This window comes from Onychostruthus taczanowskii, unplaced genomic scaffold, assembly GCF_017590055.1.
Source record: "Onychostruthus taczanowskii isolate IOZ18803 unplaced genomic scaffold, ASM1759005v1 scaffold91, whole genome shotgun sequence".
Classification (NCBI taxonomy): domain Eukaryota; kingdom Metazoa; phylum Chordata; class Aves; order Passeriformes; family Passeridae; genus Onychostruthus; species Onychostruthus taczanowskii.
In genome coordinates, this window is record NW_024507105.1 from 1,782,756 (window position 1) to 1,799,816 (window position 17,061).

At 45.7% G+C, this 17,061-nt stretch overlaps 2 protein-coding genes across 2 annotated transcripts; both read right to left on the bottom strand.

Moving 5' to 3' along the window:
* Window positions 1-4,516: 4,516 nt before the first annotated feature.
* On the bottom strand, window positions 4,517-7,967 carry LOC121347682 (keratin, type I cytoskeletal 14-like). The gene is made up of 8 exons (XM_041426509.1): window positions 7,521-7,967; window positions 6,650-6,732; window positions 6,300-6,456; window positions 5,942-6,103; window positions 5,653-5,778; window positions 5,334-5,560; window positions 5,082-5,170; window positions 4,517-4,664 (listed from the first exon to the last, which is right to left on the bottom strand). The coding sequence occupies exons 1-8, from the start codon at window positions 7,965-7,967 to the stop codon at window positions 4,645-4,647; spliced, it is 1,311 nt and encodes a 436-aa protein (XP_041282443.1). The 3' UTR covers window positions 4,517-4,644.
* A 3,139-nt stretch (window positions 7,968-11,106) lies between these two features.
* LOC121347681 (keratin, type I cytoskeletal 17-like) lies at window positions 11,107-16,700 on the bottom strand. The gene is made up of 8 exons (XM_041426508.1): window positions 16,023-16,700; window positions 15,177-15,259; window positions 14,595-14,751; window positions 13,820-13,981; window positions 13,342-13,467; window positions 12,896-13,122; window positions 11,817-12,163; window positions 11,107-11,343 (listed from the first exon to the last, which is right to left on the bottom strand). The coding sequence occupies exons 1-8, from the start codon at window positions 16,698-16,700 to the stop codon at window positions 11,318-11,320; spliced, it is 1,806 nt and encodes a 601-aa protein (XP_041282442.1). The 3' UTR covers window positions 11,107-11,317.
* Window positions 16,701-17,061: the final 361 nt, after the last annotated feature.

Sequence of the window (17,061 nt, forward strand, 5' to 3'; positions counted from 1 at the left end):
AATGAGTTTAACAGCAATGATGTTATTTCTGTTCTCACCAAACTCTGGTGGTATCACTTATGGGAAATCCTCCTGTCTCATGAGCATGCAGTAGTGCCCTTTTAAAGTTGTGAGTTTTTAAACATTTTTGTGCAAATTTCCAATCACTCAGAGGTTATCTTAAACTGAAATATGTACGTGAAATCTATATGGCTTCACTGGCTGTATCCTGGGAGAGGAAAGAGGATTTGGCTTGGCCAGATGAAGGTTGAGATTGTTATCAGCTGGCTCTTGAGGAAGGAGGTACCAGGGCTGTTTGAAATACAGAACAATCCTGTTGTCCATGTAGGTGAGGACACGGTCTGGATTTGAGTGTGTTTGGGCTGGAAACTAAGGGGAAATTTTTAACTATAGGAGGCAGAAGGGTCTTGAAGAGTTTCCATTGCAGGAGCTGTGGATGGAAGAGAGAGTTTCAAGTTTGATCTCAGTCAATTGATGTTGTGGATTTTATCCTTGTATAACAGAGGTAGCTGTGATGACCCTCTAGATCCCCCTTACCTTCAGTCTTTTGTTCCTTGGTGCTGCACCACTGCACCATTTTGGTAAAGGGGCAGATTGTGATAAGCCCTTCTTTGGAAAGGAAATTTTTCCTTTAAATAACTTTTGGAAAATGGGAATTTTAAGCCTGAAAGACAAGGGGCCTCATTATGTGAGGGTTAAACTTTGATGGAAATCCATCTCTACTTGGAAGTTATAATTTACCCACTTTTTTATTTTTGTTGTTGGTTTCTCCATTTATGCTGTTACTTACACACACCCTGCAGTTGTGGCTCAAGCAGGATTTTTTTTTTCTTAGCCACAGTGATTATGAGATCCATAAAGTTACTAATGTGTGTTATGGCTGACTGAAGGATCATGGAAAACCATTCACCCTCTTTCTTGACACACCACCACCCCCATATCACAGATCCTTTGATCTGCATAATTATGATTGTTGTTTTATTGGTAGCTCTCTAATTATCCGCACGTCAGAACCAGGTGCTTTGCATATGTTATTGAGACTGAGTCATCTTTATTAAAAAATAAAAATTATTTTCTCATAGGGTGTGATTCCTTAGTCATATTTTCCTCATTAGATTGTTGAAATGCACTTTTATTCTCCCCTATGAGAAGTTTATTGCTGATTGGTGTTAGTGCCAGAGGTGTTGATTTTATTTTTCCTTCTCAGCATTGTTGCATCACAACACCCGGCCCAACAATTTCTGACATTTCCCAATGCTGTAATTTCATACTATCACCAGGTGCCTTTTCTCTGTCTCTCTGTTCCTCTTTTCTTTTTGGAATAGGTGGTCTGACCATCCTTACTGCCATGACTGCATCCCAAGCATTTCACCTCTAGACTGTTCTATAACTTGGGAGTCTTTCCTTGTCTCCATGTGCATTTCTGCCCACTGTCCTGTGGACATGGCTCTTGGCCTGAGTTGGCTGTGTGAGTGAGTTTGGACCTGCTGATTTACTTCACAAGCCAAGACTGTTCAGGAGCCATTACCTTTCACCATGACAGAAGCAGGTCAGACATGTTTTGCTGTAAAAGGTGTTGAGGCTCCTCAGCCATTCAAAGGCACTGTAAGAGCTTTGAAATCACATTTTCCCCTGGCAGACCTTTTGCTCATAGTGCACCCCATGGACCTCTGCAAGTCAGAAGTTTATTTGAAGTAGGGATGCTGTGAACCCTTTCCAGTGCTGTTTACTCACTGGTGAAGTTGGATGCTCCAGATTGGCAGAAGAACAAAAAGCAGCCTGTGGTTTCCACAGAGGCTGTGGTGCCATTACTGGATGCATGTCTTCAGTGACACTAGAGGGAGAGGACAATCCTAGATACAATTACTGGTAATTAATTGCTTTACAGTAAATGAGTCAAATGTGGTCTTGGTAAGAAGAGTGCTACTCCCAAGAGTTTCATCAGGAACTCCATTTGTGCATTCCTCATCCATTGTCCTGCAGCATCACTCAACCTGTGCATTTGTTCAGTTCATTCAGGGCTGTAGGATTTCCACAACCCCTCATTCTGGGCTCATCTTCCTCTTATGTCACTCCATGGGGTGGGCTCATAAACTTTTTTATGTAGAGACCTACAGAAAATCCTATTAAGTGTGAGCCATTTTAATTCCACAGCTGATCTAAATCATTACTCATAGTCCTTCCTACCACTGAAAAAGGACAAATTTAGAGATACTTCCCAAGGGAAATTAAGCTCATCCAGCAGAGTGATCCTTTCCTATTCTCTTCCCCTCTACCTGCATCCATGCACTCCTGTTATCAATGATGGCAACTAATTGAATTCTAGATTTCTCCCTACCAAAGCCTTTTTTTCCTATCCTGTAGATATTTTCAGAACACTAAACAAGTGTTAAGAACATGGATGAGTGAAGTGAGCACTGGGAGCAGGCAGTGGTGTCAGGATACCTGATCACAGAAATAGCACAAGTTTTCTGGAGCACCTGCCAGCCTTAGGTGGAGGCTGTGGGTCTTGCTGTGCCTGTGGCACACCTGTGGTGTGTGTTGTCCCCAGGACAGGCCTTGGCCCATCCCTGGGTGGGGGTTAATGACCTGTGGACCAGCAGCAATGTGTGGAGGGCATTGTGCTGCCAGCAGCAGGACTCCACAGTGAGCTGATCCTGAGGACTCTCCCCAGTGCCACACACTGCACCAAGACCTCACACTCCCAAACCGGCTCAGAAATGGGGACAGACACTGCAGCTCTGGAGTTCCCAGGAGCTCTCTGAGTGAGGACTGTATTTTTATCATTTCAATGCTTCTCTGTGCTTCTGGAACATCAGAAGGAAGCAAAATAACATTTTAGTTCTTTAGTTATAGACATTCTCTGTAGTTTAAGGTTCCATAATCCAGCTTTAAAAGATGTTTCCTTCAGCTGCTTTGGCTACAGTAAACACAGCTGAGACCTGAGTGAGCTCTGGCAGCCTCTAGAGACAAAAGTCATGTTTGCACTTGCTTTACATCACTTTCTATACAGTTAAAACCTGATACGAGCTTTTTATTCATTGTAGACAGGCTTTTATTCACAGAAATTCCTGATGCTGGACTGATAAGTCAGTTTTTCAACAGGAGTAGAAAGTGTGTTCTTTCTGGACAAACTGCAGGCTGCAGTCAGGGTGCTGTGCTGGCACAGCCAAGGCATGTGGTCACTGACAGAAGACCTAAACAAAATCAAACTCTTCTAAGTTGGTTGTGATGAGAAAGTGTTTAATTGCATTACCCTAACAGATAAATCCTTCAGCCTGAAATGAAATGGGAAATATGAGAAACCAGGTTTAATCAGTGGGGAAGGGAGGAACACGCATCTGTAAGTGATACATGGTTGATTTTGTGTATCTGGTGCACAACAGTCAGAGACTGAAAGGAGCTTCACTGTGATCTTCAGAAAGCAAAATACATCTGAAGGAGCTGTCCTAATTTATTATTCCTGTCTCAACTCTAATTTTGTTTCATATTTTATGTTCTTCAGCAGTAAAATGTAGAAAATACCTTCAGTGAAAGGAATGTGTATCTGATTTCTGTTAAGGCAGAGTATTAGCCAGCTGTGTGTACTAACAGAAATTGGGTTCTTGGTATTATATCTGTATTTAAATTGAAATTTCTGTCATAAAACACTGGAATGTTTTTTGGTACATGACACTGAAAGGAACAGATCCATTGTCTTGCTGTCTGTTTCTCCCAACAGAAGTCAGCAATACGTCATTCTCTGTGCAACAGAAGTGTAGAAATACTTGTGAGGAAGCCCCTTCATGCTGGAAGAACCTCACCTGAGTCACACCTTCCTTCCCACAGTACTCTGTGATGAGATTAATGGACTCAGATAACTCACAGTAGTACCTTTGCCACAGTTTAGTAAATTAACAGTTAATCTCCTGATAGTTGCCCATCATTTGTGTTTTCTTTCTCCTTTCGCTCACATAATTCATTCTCTTTAGTTCAAGTGGCTAGGCAAGGGGCCAGAAAGCAATCCCTTAGTGACCATTAAGAAACAAATGGTACATGGTTTTTAACATCTCAGGAAGGAGAAAAATTGTGTCAAGAACTGACAACAAGATTTCTATTTTCAACCTTATACCTCTTGCTTGTGAAGAGAGAGTTCTGCCAGCCTCACCCGGCAGTTCCCCTCAGCAGAGGCTGGCTGTTGTCTCACCTCACACAGCCATGGTCACAATTCCTGATATTTCCTTTCACTCAGTGGTTCTATCCCAGCACTGTGTCCATTTTCCTAGTGCAGAATGGACTGATGTGAGCTCATGTACCCAGTGCAACTCCACAGCCCGTATTTAGTGGATGATCTGGATAAGCACCCGCACGAGGTTGGTTGAATTTAATTTCTCAGACATGTTGTGATTTGAATTGCAGACATAAAGGTTTATTAGAGCAGAGTTACCAGCAGAGTGTGAGCCCTTTAACAAAGAATGAGTTGCCAAAGACAAGTTGAGTAAGCCAAGCATTGCAGGGTGGAGGAGGGGGTGCTGGGGCAGGTGGCCAGGCTCGTCTTCCAAACCCTTCCGCTGCCTCGGCCGTGCTGCAGAAGCTCTCGGGTGTCTCTCGCTGCCCATGGTCGGTGCGTCGCAGCTGGACGGTGCCAGGGTCCCTCCTGCTGCTCTAGCACACTCTTGACTGACCTGTGTGAGCACAGAGCAAATCACTGCCTTGAGGGGAAGTCTGAGCATTCCTGCTGAGTGGAATTCTTACACCTGACGGTGTTAGAGCAGAGGAGCAGAGGCTCAATGCCCAGCAGCACCCTGGGTGCTTTCTCAGAACTGTATTTTTTTATTATTCCAAGAAGCAAAGAAGTATTTCCCATCCCATAAAGTTTATAAACTGTATTTTATATTTAGGCAGAGGGAATCGCAGTACTTGCTGTATTTTAACCCCTGATTCTGCTGCAACAGAGTAATGAGGATTCTCACTCCCAGGCTAATGGACCTCAGAATATTTCCCAGCACAAACTACAAACCTTTTTTCTGACCAAATACATTGCAACCATTGGGACAGATGTAACCCACTAATAATAACATGCTTACAAAATGTTGACTTACCTGACATTTCTCCACACTGGGAATGAGAGTAGGAAGCAGAATATGACTGGGAGGATTTTCCACCCCCTTGGAAAGCTCCTTGGGAGGTACTGTAAAAAAAACAAAAACAAAACAACAGAGAATTCATCAAAACCTACTAACATTAGATATTCAGTTGAAAGATATATTGGTGTAGCTTCAGGGACTAAAAGCCTCTTGGTAAATAAGTACATGATTTCTTTTTACTCCCTTGCTATGATATGAAATACCTACACAAGATCCTGCTGCCCCTCCTGCAGCAGTGACCGGTACTGCTGGATCTCCTGCTCCAGACGGGTTTTTATACCCAGGAGCATCTTGTACTCCTGGCTCTGACCCTCCATCTCACAGCGGATGCTGGCCAGCTCCTCCTCCACGGAGTTGATCTGCATCTGGATTTGTTGCAGCAGGAAGCTGTAGCGAGACTCGGTTTCCGACAGGGAGTTTTCCAGAGAGTTTTTCTGGAAAGGCAAACACAGGAGTTGAGCAGCAGAGTTCTGCATCTCCCTGCCCGTGCCAAGGAGGGAAGGGCTCCCAGATGCTGCCCACGTACCGTGCTGAGCTGTGCCTGCAGCTCGATCTCCAGGTTCTGCATCTCACGCCTCAGCTCGGAGAGCTGGTGGCTGCTGGTCTGGATGTCCTGGCTGCTGGAAGTGACCTGCTGATTGACTTCTTGGATCTGCAGAGTCAAACCCCAGAGACGCTTTCTGAGCCACGAGGGAGCAGATGTGCTGAATGAGAGCTCACATCTCCAGGGAGCCCCTCTGTTTCAGCCAGTCCCAGTACCAGGGTGTCTGGGCTGTGCCACCAAAGGAGACTCCACTCTGGGCATTGCTACATACCTTGACCTCATACCACTGCTCCACCTCCCTGCGGTTCTTCTCAATGATCTGCTCATATTCATCTCTCAGGTCATTGAGGATCTTTGTCAAGTCTTGTCCAGGGGCAGCGTTGACCTCCACGCTCACATCGCCACCAGTCTGGGACTGGAGCTGCCTCATTTCCTGCAGGGAATCCAGAGAGAGATACAAGAGCACACACAGGTCATTGTTTTGCTGAGGACTGTGGGCAAAGCGCTACCAAGATACAAAGGAACGACAATCCCATGGGATAATTTGAAATGGACTGGATATGTGATGGTGGGAGCCATGAAGAATCAGGGATTGTGTCTTTGGCTGTGCTATTATCATTGGATCGTACCTCCTCATGGTTTCTCTTGAGAGCCATCAGCTCATCCTTCAAGGACTCCAGCTCAGATTCCAGTGAAGATCTAACCAGAGTCAGGTCATCCATGAGATTTCTCAGGCCATTGATGTCAGCCTCCACGGTCTGACGGATGACCAGCTCATTCTCATACCTGTGTCACACACACAGAGACAGAGAAATGGGAAAATGAGATGCTGCAGTCAATAGCACACATCTTTCTAAGATCAGTATTCCAGTAAAACAGGATGACTCAGTAATACCACCCAGGGCAGTCCTCCCTTGCCTTCCTAGATGGTGATGAGAGGGATTTTACAGACATGCAAGGTTCACAGGGTGCTACTCACTTCATTCTGAAGTCATCGGCAGTCATCTTGCTGTTATCGATGTCAAGAAGCATTCTGTTATTGTCCACAGTGGCAGATATAATCTGCAAAAGGGGAAAGTGGAGAGCAGTCTTTCTGTGTTCCAGATTTTCAAGACAAGCAAAAAGAAGGCTCTAAGCTTTGGTAGGGTGTTACTGGGGGTCTTAGAATTGTTACTCGCAGTAGTGCAGGGGCCATATGGAATGGTAACGATCCAGATTTACTTTTCAGGGAAGCTTCTGCTATCACAGACCATCCTGCCAAATCCATGCTCTTCCTTTTCTCAAGTTAGGGACAGCTCTCATGAGTCCCAAAGAGTGTTTGCAGCCCTTTCTATAAAAAGTGCTTCTTCACAGTGTCTGTTTAATCTGGTTTTTTGGTACTGTGTGACCTGATTGTAATGGAAGACCTCAGTCGTTCTACCTGGTGTCTGTAGGAGTGTGAAAGGCTAAAGGGAGCTCCAATCCTACTTTGGCTTTGCACTCCATCCAGCTGATCTGGCTGGGAGCAGAGGGAAGCACTGCAAACCACACATGGTTGGTTTGGAGCCACCTGCACAACGTGGGATGCACGGTGCGTGAGCCAGCGTGTCTGTGGCTGCTGGAGCTGCTGGTGCCTGGGGCTGTGCCCTGCTGCCCGTGGGCTGCTGTGAGGGTTTGCTCAGCCAGGGGATGGGAGGTGCAGCTCAGCAGGTTGTGATACCACCAGCACAGCCATGCCACCTGTGGTGGTAGAGCCCAGTGCTGGGGACAGAGGGAGGAGGAAGAAGCAGAGAGGAAGGAGGAAGGCCTTAGAGGAGAGAGGAGCCTGTGGGAGATGGGAGATGGAGCCACGTGTGCCGGGATGATCCTACCTGATTTTGGAGTTGTTCAATGGTCTGGTAGTAGGAGCTGTAGTCCTTGGAGACGCTGGGAGCTTGTTTCCTGTACCACTCGCGGATGTGGTGCTCAAGCTGAGCGTTCTCTTCCTCCAGCCTTCGCACCTTGTCCAGGTAAGAGGCCAGGCGGTCGTTGAGGTTCTGCATGGTGAGCTTCTCATTGCCGCTGAGCAGCAGGTCCCCCCCAGGGCCGCAGCTCCCCGCAAAGCCCCCGCCAAAGCCCCCGGCCAGGCTGCCCATGCTCAGGCCGCCCCCGTAGCCCCCGCAGGCTGCCCCGCCGTAGCTGCCCCCGCCGATGACGGAGGAGGCGTAGCGCCGGCAGGACACGGAGGAGCTGCGGCCGCTGCCGCCGCCGCAGGCGCCTCCACCTCCTCCTCCGCTCCTGTACGAGGTGCTGGATGTTCTCTTGATGCTGCAGCTCATGGTGAAGGGATCAGACACTCAGCCCCAGATGCAAAGCTCTGCACAGCGAGATAGAGGAAATCAAAGTGCAGCCGGCTGTCCTTGCTGGTGGCTATTTATACCTGCCCAGGTGGGTGTCACCTGCCAGGCAGTCCAGCTTCCCATGGGGTTTGCCAGCCACAGTGCTCATGCCAAAAATGATGTGCTAAGGGGAATTTTGTCTGAGGTAAGTAAAAGGCATTACCATTCAGTGCAAATATGTCTCAGTTGATTCACACCTAGCTGCACTATAATTTTATGTGGGTGGCTCCTTGTTGGATACTTTGTTGTACAATGTCTTATGTCTGAGTTTCTGTTAATCTGGCAATATCGCGCTGGTAACGGCAGCTAATGAAGCTTCTGCTTCATTGTCTGTGTCCATAATTCTTTATGCTTTGAAACTCAGTAGCTCAGCTTTAGTCTTCCACCTGAGATCACAGACATGATTCGTAATACCAGCTGGCTCCAAGGGACTCTTCATTCGTTGATTGATTTTAAATTACATCACCTTTATACAGATCTACTTTTATGCACTGAAAATAAAATTTTGAAGACTGCATTCCCATCTTTGTTACAGAAGAAGACTTGACTTGAAATTTTTCACTCTGTGTTGAATAAAGTCCTGCTGGCATTCAGCTTTCTCTGAACATGCAGCATGTGGATCACAGTCTTTTTTCTTTTTGAAGAAAACTCTGTGTAACAGCCACGAAATAACTGTGCAAGGGAAAAAATATTGAATACTTTCTATCAAAGAGCTTCTAATTTTATTGTAACAGTTTTAAATGGACTCAGAGGAAATTGAGAGGAGAAGTATTTTACTTTGCATATTTTTATCACTGTGTTTAAATAGTAATTTCTCAGAATACATCCTTGAATTACATGATAAAATGAAAAAATAAGTTTGATTAAAACAGCCAAAGATTAGATCTGAAAAAACATCATCATTACCTGAGCTCATTACAGTGAAGGGTGTTTTGCAACCACGACAGAATACCTTGCACCACCCAACAGAGAGTCAGAAATACTTGTGTATTTTTTTCCACTGCCCGTGCAATAGGGAAGGGCAGTGAGCTGCTTTTCCCATCTTTACTAATCAAGGTCCTGTGAAACTGAGAAAAGCCTCAAACAGAAGAGGCACTGGGCTGTGCAGAGGAAGCACAAGGAGCTGGTGGGTCCTGCTGTGAATTGCCACCTCAAAATCAGCTTATCCACAGAGAGGGAGGATGGATTCAGCCTAGAGGTGTTTCAGGAAGAGGTTCCATATTACAGAAGAAGAAATAAGCCTGCTCCTCTCTCCGGCTGCAGTTGTGCAGGTTTGTTCTCCCTTGGTAGCTCTGTTACCCTGAGGGGCCCTGCCCTGGTGGCAGCGGGGCTGTCCTGGGCTGGCACTGCCTCCATTGGACACAGGGGAGCTTCTGGCAGCTTCTCGCCAGATTTCTTCTCAGAAACCCCCCTGTATCCCCTGCTACCCAAACATTGCCACATAAACCCAATACTGTGCCTTGTGGATGTAAAATAATCTTGGAAATCCTTCTGTCCCCCCACCTGGGTCTCTCAGTAGTTGCTGTCTTCATTCTTTTTAACCCCTTCTGGACTTCACTGTCTGGTGTGTAGCACTTAGTGCCTCCTGGGCAGCAAAGTAATTAGGAGTGAGGGAAATAAATACTCTTCCAAGGTTAGTTTAAAGCATAGACTGTTTGGAACAGTTTCCTAAGAAGATTGTGATCTGCCCCTACTGCTCAGAAATTGTGTTTTAACTCTAAATTTTGATCAGCTACTGGAGTGTATCATCAACCTCTCTGCCTGGAGGTGTATCTTGGCATGACATCAGTGGAGGTCTCTGTCCCTCTCCCTGCACCTGTAGGAGGTGACAGTGCAATTCCCTCCCTTAGAGGGCTCTGGAATACACACAATTCTTAATCCTCAGACCGTCTATCATGAACACCATAGCTCTTTCTGGATGCTGTGTGTAGTTCAAGTTTCTAAACCAAAGAAAGAGAAATTAGCATTACTAGAATCTCACTGTTCCTGTTGTGTGTACTTGGCAGCATTTATGCAGCACAAACTCTGTTTAACAAGCCTGAAAAGGCTTGTTCCTGCCAGCAAAATGCCAGCACACTTTGGCTTGGTGTAAGCCAAGTGTTTCTGTTTCTCTGAATGGTTTCCAAGTGCTGAGATGGCAGTGTGATGTGTATTTCTGGAAATCAATTTTGTATCTGTTCTCTCAATCCATACTTACGTGCATCTGTTGTGTTACTCAGCAGTGCTGCTGCTCTTCTGTGGAACTCACATTTTGTTTCAATCTCAACTCAACTTTGAGGCCCCTCCCTTTTATGCAGCCCTGCAGCTGCAGCTCAGCCTGCAAGGTTCTGTGCAGGTGAGATGTACCCTCCCCTTGGGCAGCCTCACTGGAATTTTGGCCCCTCACTTCCTGGGGTACAATGGTAGCTGTATACAGAAGTGAACATTCCAGGCCCTTCTACATGTACTGAATTCCTCAGAGGTTGAAGGCAATTGCTGTCAATATCAACATTTTATGGAAATGAACTTTGTAAAGTTCCTGTAAATTATATTTCCCTTTCACTTCTTATCATTTCAAAACAAGATCCCTTATCTGTGCATTTCCAGGTTAAACCTAGGAGTACCCATCAAGGTTTTGTGAATTGAAACATTGGTTTCATTTTACAACCACAGCTCTGTAATCATTAATGTTCCTTTGTGGACCCTCACATGCTGCCAGCACCATTAGAGTCATTCAGCGCTGAGGTTCTGCAGTCCCTTTAAGGTTGATATTCATCTGCTGGGTTTCAGAACTCAGCTCTCAGGAATATCTGACATATTATTAAAAGAACAAAGGCACAGCCCAAGAAGATTCTGATCTGCCCCTACTGCTCAGAAATTGTGTTTTAACTCTAAATTTTGTTATCCACTACTGGAGTGTATCATCAGCCTCTCTACCTGGAGGTGTGTCTTGGCATGACTTTGTGTTTTCTAAGTGTTTACACCTACAAAAGGAAAGAAAAACCCCATACAGGATTCTGGTTGCATCAGACAGAAATGAATTTTATTAGAGACATTTTCCTGATTCAGAGCAACCTGAGTACCAAACAGGTTGGAGCTGTAAAGCAGCAGTTTAAGTGCCAATGACCAAAGCTGCAGAGCTTTGTGGGCAGAAGCAGCACAGAGCATGCAGGGCAGGGGGAGAGGTGGCATCTGCACCTCCCAGGAACTGTTCAGAGCATCAACTTTCCTTGGGAGTGTGGGGAATGCAGCGGATTTGGGCCAGTTTCTTTTTGAAAGGTCTTGCACTGGAGGATCCTTGATGTAAATTCTTAGTCAAAAGATTTTCTTCCATATCCTGTTTAGAGAAAAAACAAGCACAAACTTCATCAATCCTGGCACTGAATGTCCAAGATACCAGCATCCCCCAGACATTAGGATTATGTGGAAGTGGCCATAAGCATTCCAAAAGCAAAAAGGAAAACTCCAGCATGGCTCAAAGGCTGCAGGATTTATGAGATTCTGCAAAGAATGAGACTGATGGAAAAAAACACCTGAGGTTAAACTACAAGATCAGCTGATATCACCTGCAAAATGGAATAGAAATGCACTGTATGCTCTGGAAGTGGAGTTGATCCTTTGCACACAAAGAGGAAAGAATTGTTAGTAATGGTAAATCTAATACTTCCCAGAAAGTTTAGTTTATCCTCAGTACTGTTTAGTTTATCCTCAGTACTCAGTAGCCTCTGGAAGAGTATGTTGGTATAAATTAGTGAATAAATTAGTCAGGATGTGACTGAGGGAACACTATGCCCATACCAGAATTCTCACCTTGGCTTTCGCCACCACTCCTGCAGGCCTGGGACTGGGAAGATGAAGAGTAGGAGTGGGAACTGCTGATGCCTCCTGAGGTTCTTCCTCCTCCTCCTCCAATGCATCCACCACCGCTTCCTCCTCCCATTCCTCCACTTCCCCCTCCCATTCCTCCACTTCCTCCTCCCATTCCTCCTCCACAGCTTCCTCCTCCCATTCCTCCTCCCATTCCGCTGCCACCACCTCCATAGCCACCACTCATGCCACCACCTCCTCCTCTTCCTCCTCCAGAATAACCACCACCTCCAATTCTACCACCTCCCATGCCTCCTCCCGTGCCTCCTCCCATTCCTCCTGCTGGGATTCTGCAAAGAGAAAGAAAGAAGGGGAAAAAATGTTAATCAACAGTACTTTGCCATTCAAAAGCCACTGAGCTACAGCTGCTGCCCAGGAGCCAGCACCTCTCTGGGCTGTACTCCTGGTTAGAACCCAGCACTGCACAGCAAAACAACTGAGGCAGTGCCAAAAATTATCCCCCCTTTCAACTTCAACTTGAATGCAAGAGCTTTTGCTTTTCCCACATTCTGCCTAGGGATTCCTTGCAATATTTAGCACATACGTCAGTGTATGGCTCAAAATCAGAATGAAGAGACTGAAACTTTAGCTGCTGTTTCAGGCACCATTTCCAAGAATAAGCTGGCACACTGCATAAGTGAGGCTGAAGTAGGTTGAACTTTTAGAAACTTTTATAAAGGTTTGGAAAACTATGGTTGGCTTGGGTTTGTTTTTTTGTTTTTTTTTTTTTTTTTGCTTACGGTCTTTTCCTGCCTTTCCTGTTCCTGGCTTTCCTGGAACTCTCTTACATGGGTTTCCTTGTCCAGCCCCAAATTGGTAGTTCAGAATTTCTGCATTAATTTTTCTTCACTTGAATTACATTCTGAACAGAATGAAATATTTCACACCTGGGAGGCCATTGGCCAAGGCAGCTGCATCAGCCTCATTTCAGTACAAAACCTGCTTTGCAAATCTCCACTGTTACATTTCCTGCCTGAGCAGCAGCTGGGTGTCCCACAGTGCTGTGCTCTGTCAGTACGTACACAAGGTCCTGCTGCCCCTCCTCCAGGAGTGCCCGGTACTGCTGGATCTCCTGCTCCAGGCGGGTTTTTATGCCCAGGAGCATCTTGTACTCCTCGTTCTGGCTCTCCATCTCACAGCGGATGCTGGCCAGCTCCTCCTCCAAGGGCCCGATCATGCCCTGGATCTGCTGCAGCTGCATGTTATAACGGCGTTCCGTGTCATCCAGGTTGGATTGCAGAGAGTCAATCTGCAAAGGGAAAACAAAATGCAGTGTTTATGAGAATGTGGTGGTTTTAATTTATTTTTGTGGGAAAACCAGGAGATCTTCACAAATCCTCAGAAAAAAGTGTATAATTGAAGGTAAGTAATCCAATATCCCATTCTCCTTGGATGGATTACTTGCTGGCTGTAGCTCTTCTTCTCACATACAGACTGTGTCATGGGTGAAGCAAATGCCTTTCCTTACCATGCTGATCTGTGACTGCAGCTCAATTTCCAGACTCTGATATTCACGCCTCAGCTCAGAGATCTGCTGGTTGCTTGATTGTATCTCCTGGCCACTGGAGTGGACTTGTTGATTAACTTCTTCCATCTGAAAAAGTAACATCCAAAATTCAGGCATTTTTTATAATTAGAGAAAATTGTGGGGTTATCATAAAAGCATCAGGAAATCAATTAATAATAATAAAGATTCCATGCAGACTGTTTATTTCCCTCAAACCCTCTGCCAATACCCTGGTAATTCACTGGCTGCTGGAGCACAGAGGCTCTACTTGTTTCACCACAAAACTGATATTCCAGGACTGACATGTTGTAAGAAACTACCTAAAGTAATATAAAGTTATTGTCCCTTAAATAACACATGATAAATTGCCTTTCACCACATGTAAATAGGTCCAGTACTTTGTGAAGGATTTAATCACCAAAGCCTGCCTGTGCTTTACCTTGGTTTCATACCAGCTTTCCACCTCCTTCCGGTTGTTCTCAATGAGCCTCTCGTACTCGCAGCGCATTTCATTCAATTTTTCCATTAAGTTAATGCCAGGAGTAGCATTGACCTCCACATTGACATCTCCACCAGACTGGCCTTGCAGTCCTCTCATTTCCTGAAAAAAATCACAAAAACCCCATGAAGTTCTCAAAGGGTGAAGGTAAGGAGGAATGGCATCAGTTCAAATAAAGGGAAGGAAAAGGACATGGATCTTCACACAGCTCCTGACTCCAGCAAAAGGGCCCTGCATGCCCTTGCCATGGAACAATTCTGATATTCCCAAGGCTCCACTGCTCATAGTCAGGCACTGCACAGTGACCCTGGCACTGCCTCCACAAGGCTGCAAGGAATTCTATGCAGTGTACTCTTTGTGGGAATCTTTTCTTCTCAGTGGGAAATCTCACTGAAGAGAGTAAAAATGCTTTCTTTTGACTCCTCCTAGATTTTGACTCCTCCTAGATCCTCTATTCAATTTTCCTTCCATGGGTTCAGCAAGCAAACTGTAGTTTATACTGAAAGCCATTCATCCCCCTGGTTTCATGTGTTCCTGGTGTCTCATGACACCAGCTGTGGGCAGCTATGGCCTCTGCACACTCCTCAACATCTAAGTGGGCTTGTGGCAAGTTGGATGATCAAAACCAGTGGCCAAAACCTGGTTGCTGTTGGTGGAAAAAGCAAGGGAAAATTATTTGAGTTCTCTTTAGTTATTGAAGTGTGAAGAAACTTACCTCTTCATGGTTCTTCTTCAGGAAGATCAGTTCCTCTTTCAGGGACTCAAACTGTGTCTCCAAGTCAGATCTGGACAGAGTCAGTTGATCCAAAAGTGGGCGTAATCCATTGATATCACTTGCCACACTCTGGTGGAGAGTATATTCAGTCTCATACCTAAATGACAGACAAGAAAGAGAATAAAAGTGCTGCCAGACCTCTTTGTTTGTTATCTCAGTTCCCATTTACATCTCTGGTCAATTCTTAGAAGAAAGGACTCCATTCTCTTTCTGTCTCCAATAGCTGTGTTTGATTTCAGTACAGTTTCTCTCTGTGAGATTTATAGCATGAGGATTATGCTTACAAATCTACATGCAAGGATGAAGAAACTTAGAATGGAGTGCCTTAAATGCGTCTCTTCAAGAACTTGTCCGGAGAGTAATAATAATGAGAACCCAAAGCAATCCTTCTCAAAATGCTTTTCCCCACAATTCTGTGATTGCAGCCCAAAGTCTCCAGCTTCTACAAAGATTAATTGGCAATGGAAACTCGTGGGGATAAAGGGAGGCAAAGTGGATGGAATCAGGAAGGGAGTGACTCACTTCAGTCTGAAGTCATCCACAGTCATTCTGGTGTTGTCCATGTCAAGAAGCATCCTGTTGAGGTCCACATTGGCACCAACAATCTGAAGGGGAGAGGGCAGGTGTTATTCAGTCAGTTGTCTTTTCAGTCTGATGACAGAGACAAGAAACACCTGTGCACAAACACCTTGCAGAAGGGGTTTATGGCAATGTCAAGCATTCAAGCCTGACTAGAGCTGCAGGAGCTATTGAGAGAGATGAGTTTATTGCTTCCAGGTGAAAGAAGGTGCCTTTACTGTTAAATATCCAATAAAAATACCTTGTTGGAAAGAATAACTAAATTAACTCCTCATATTCAATAAAGAAAAACCAGACAAACAAAAAACTCCAACCCAACCAACAAAAAACCTTGGGAAAGCAGAATCTCCATTACTTTTGAGAACAGCCATGTTCACACAAGAGATACATGACTGTTAAATGTCTGAGGGCTGGAATGAGACTAACTGCACATGCTGGCTCATCCTGTATATTCACAAAAACATCCAATTAATATGGCAATAATAGCACAACACAAGCAAGGATGAAGCCTGCAGTTCAAGACTGAAGAACGAGTGAGCAGCAGCAGCCCAGCACTGAAGGGAGCATGGCACAGGCCATGCGATGGGGCACTGGTGCTGATCTGCCTCTGCACCCAGCAATGCTTCCTGCACCAAATACACGTGTGGACAGCAGCTGGTCCCCACACCACTCTGCTTCCTAGCCAAAGCCCAGGAAGGGGAATATCACCCCAAACAGGGGCCTTGTGCTGCATGAGGAAAACGCCATTCCAATAGGAATCTGTTCCCATTTAGTCAAAGTACATCATACCTGGTTTTGCAGCTCTTCAATTGTCCTGTAATATTGGCTGTAATCCTTGTTCTGAGAGGGAGCTTGACTTTTGTACCACTCCCTGATCAGCTGCTCAAGTTGGGAATTTTCCTCCTCCAAGCGTCGCACTTTATCCATGTACGACGCCAGGCGATCGTTGAGGTTCTGCATGGTCAGCTTCTCGTTTGTGGAGAGCAAGCCAGAATCCTCCCCAAAGCCCATGCCACCAAAACTGCCTCCCCCATAGCTGCCACCACCACCAAAGCCACCACTACCCCCAAAGCCACTAAATCCACCTCCTCCATAACCACCTCCCATGCCCCCAAATCCACCCCCTCCTGATCCAAGTCCTCCTCCCATGCTTCCACAGCTCATTCCTCCTCCATAACTACCACCACTCATTCTCCCCCCATAGCTGCTGCGGCTGATCCTGCCACAGCTGCCACTGCTAAAGCCTCCCCCATAGCTGGTCCTGGAGCCTCCTCCACCAAAGCTTCTCCCAGAAAAGCCCCCGCTGCCTCCAGAAGAGGTGTATTTTCTTGAGGACACTGAGGAGTATCCACCAGACCTACCCCCTCCACCACCTCCACCACTGCATCTTCCACCACCACCACCTCCTCCTCCTCCTCCACTGCTAATTCTAATGGTACTGGTCGAAGATTTGGTGCCACAGCTCATGGTGACAGCAGGCAAGAGACAAACCGCAACCCCAAATTTAGCTGCACAGCCTGATAAGCTTCAGGACTGCAAATGTTCATCCCCAGCCCTCTCTATTTATACATTTGACACTGGGTGTCACCATCAGGGTGTTTCCTTCTCCCAGGGCATTTACCAAACTTCTTGTTTGTGCCAAGAATAATTTGCTGAACAGTATTTTTGTGCAGCTATCTCGGGCAATCCAGCCCACAGCTGGGCTTCTGACGCTTGGATGAATTTGAACATCTCACTTCTTTTGGGTGACATATTCTTTTCATTGAGTGGTTTCTGGAATAGGTACTTCCTCTGCTAAGGTTTTGTAGCTGCTATTGCTAAAGATTGT

Excerpts from the sequence above, each read along its gene's own strand:
- LOC121347682 (XM_041426509.1), bottom strand. The coding sequence starts at position 7,967 with ATGAGCTGCAGCATCAAGAGAACATCCAGCACCTCGTACAGGAGCGGA. Across the intron at positions 6,457-6,649 it reads GCCGATGACTTCAGAATGAA|GTATGAGAATGAGCTGGTCA; the intron begins GTGAGTAGCACC and ends TGTGTGACACAG. Across the intron at positions 5,171-5,333 it reads GAGGGGCAGCAGGATCTTGT|TACCTCCCAAGGAGCTTTCC; the intron begins GTAGGTATTTCA and ends TTTTTTTTACAG.
- LOC121347681 (XM_041426508.1), bottom strand. The coding sequence starts at position 16,700 with ATGAGCTGTGGCACCAAATCTTCGACCAGTACCATTAGAATTAGCAGT. Across the intron at positions 13,123-13,341 it reads TGCAGTCACAGATCAGCATG|ATTGACTCTCTGCAATCCAA; the intron begins GTAAGGAAAGGC and ends TTCCCTTTGCAG. Across the intron at positions 11,344-11,816 it reads GAGTGGTGGCGAAAGCCAAG|GATATGGAAGAAAATCTTTT; the intron begins GTGAGAATTCTG and ends TTCTCTAAACAG.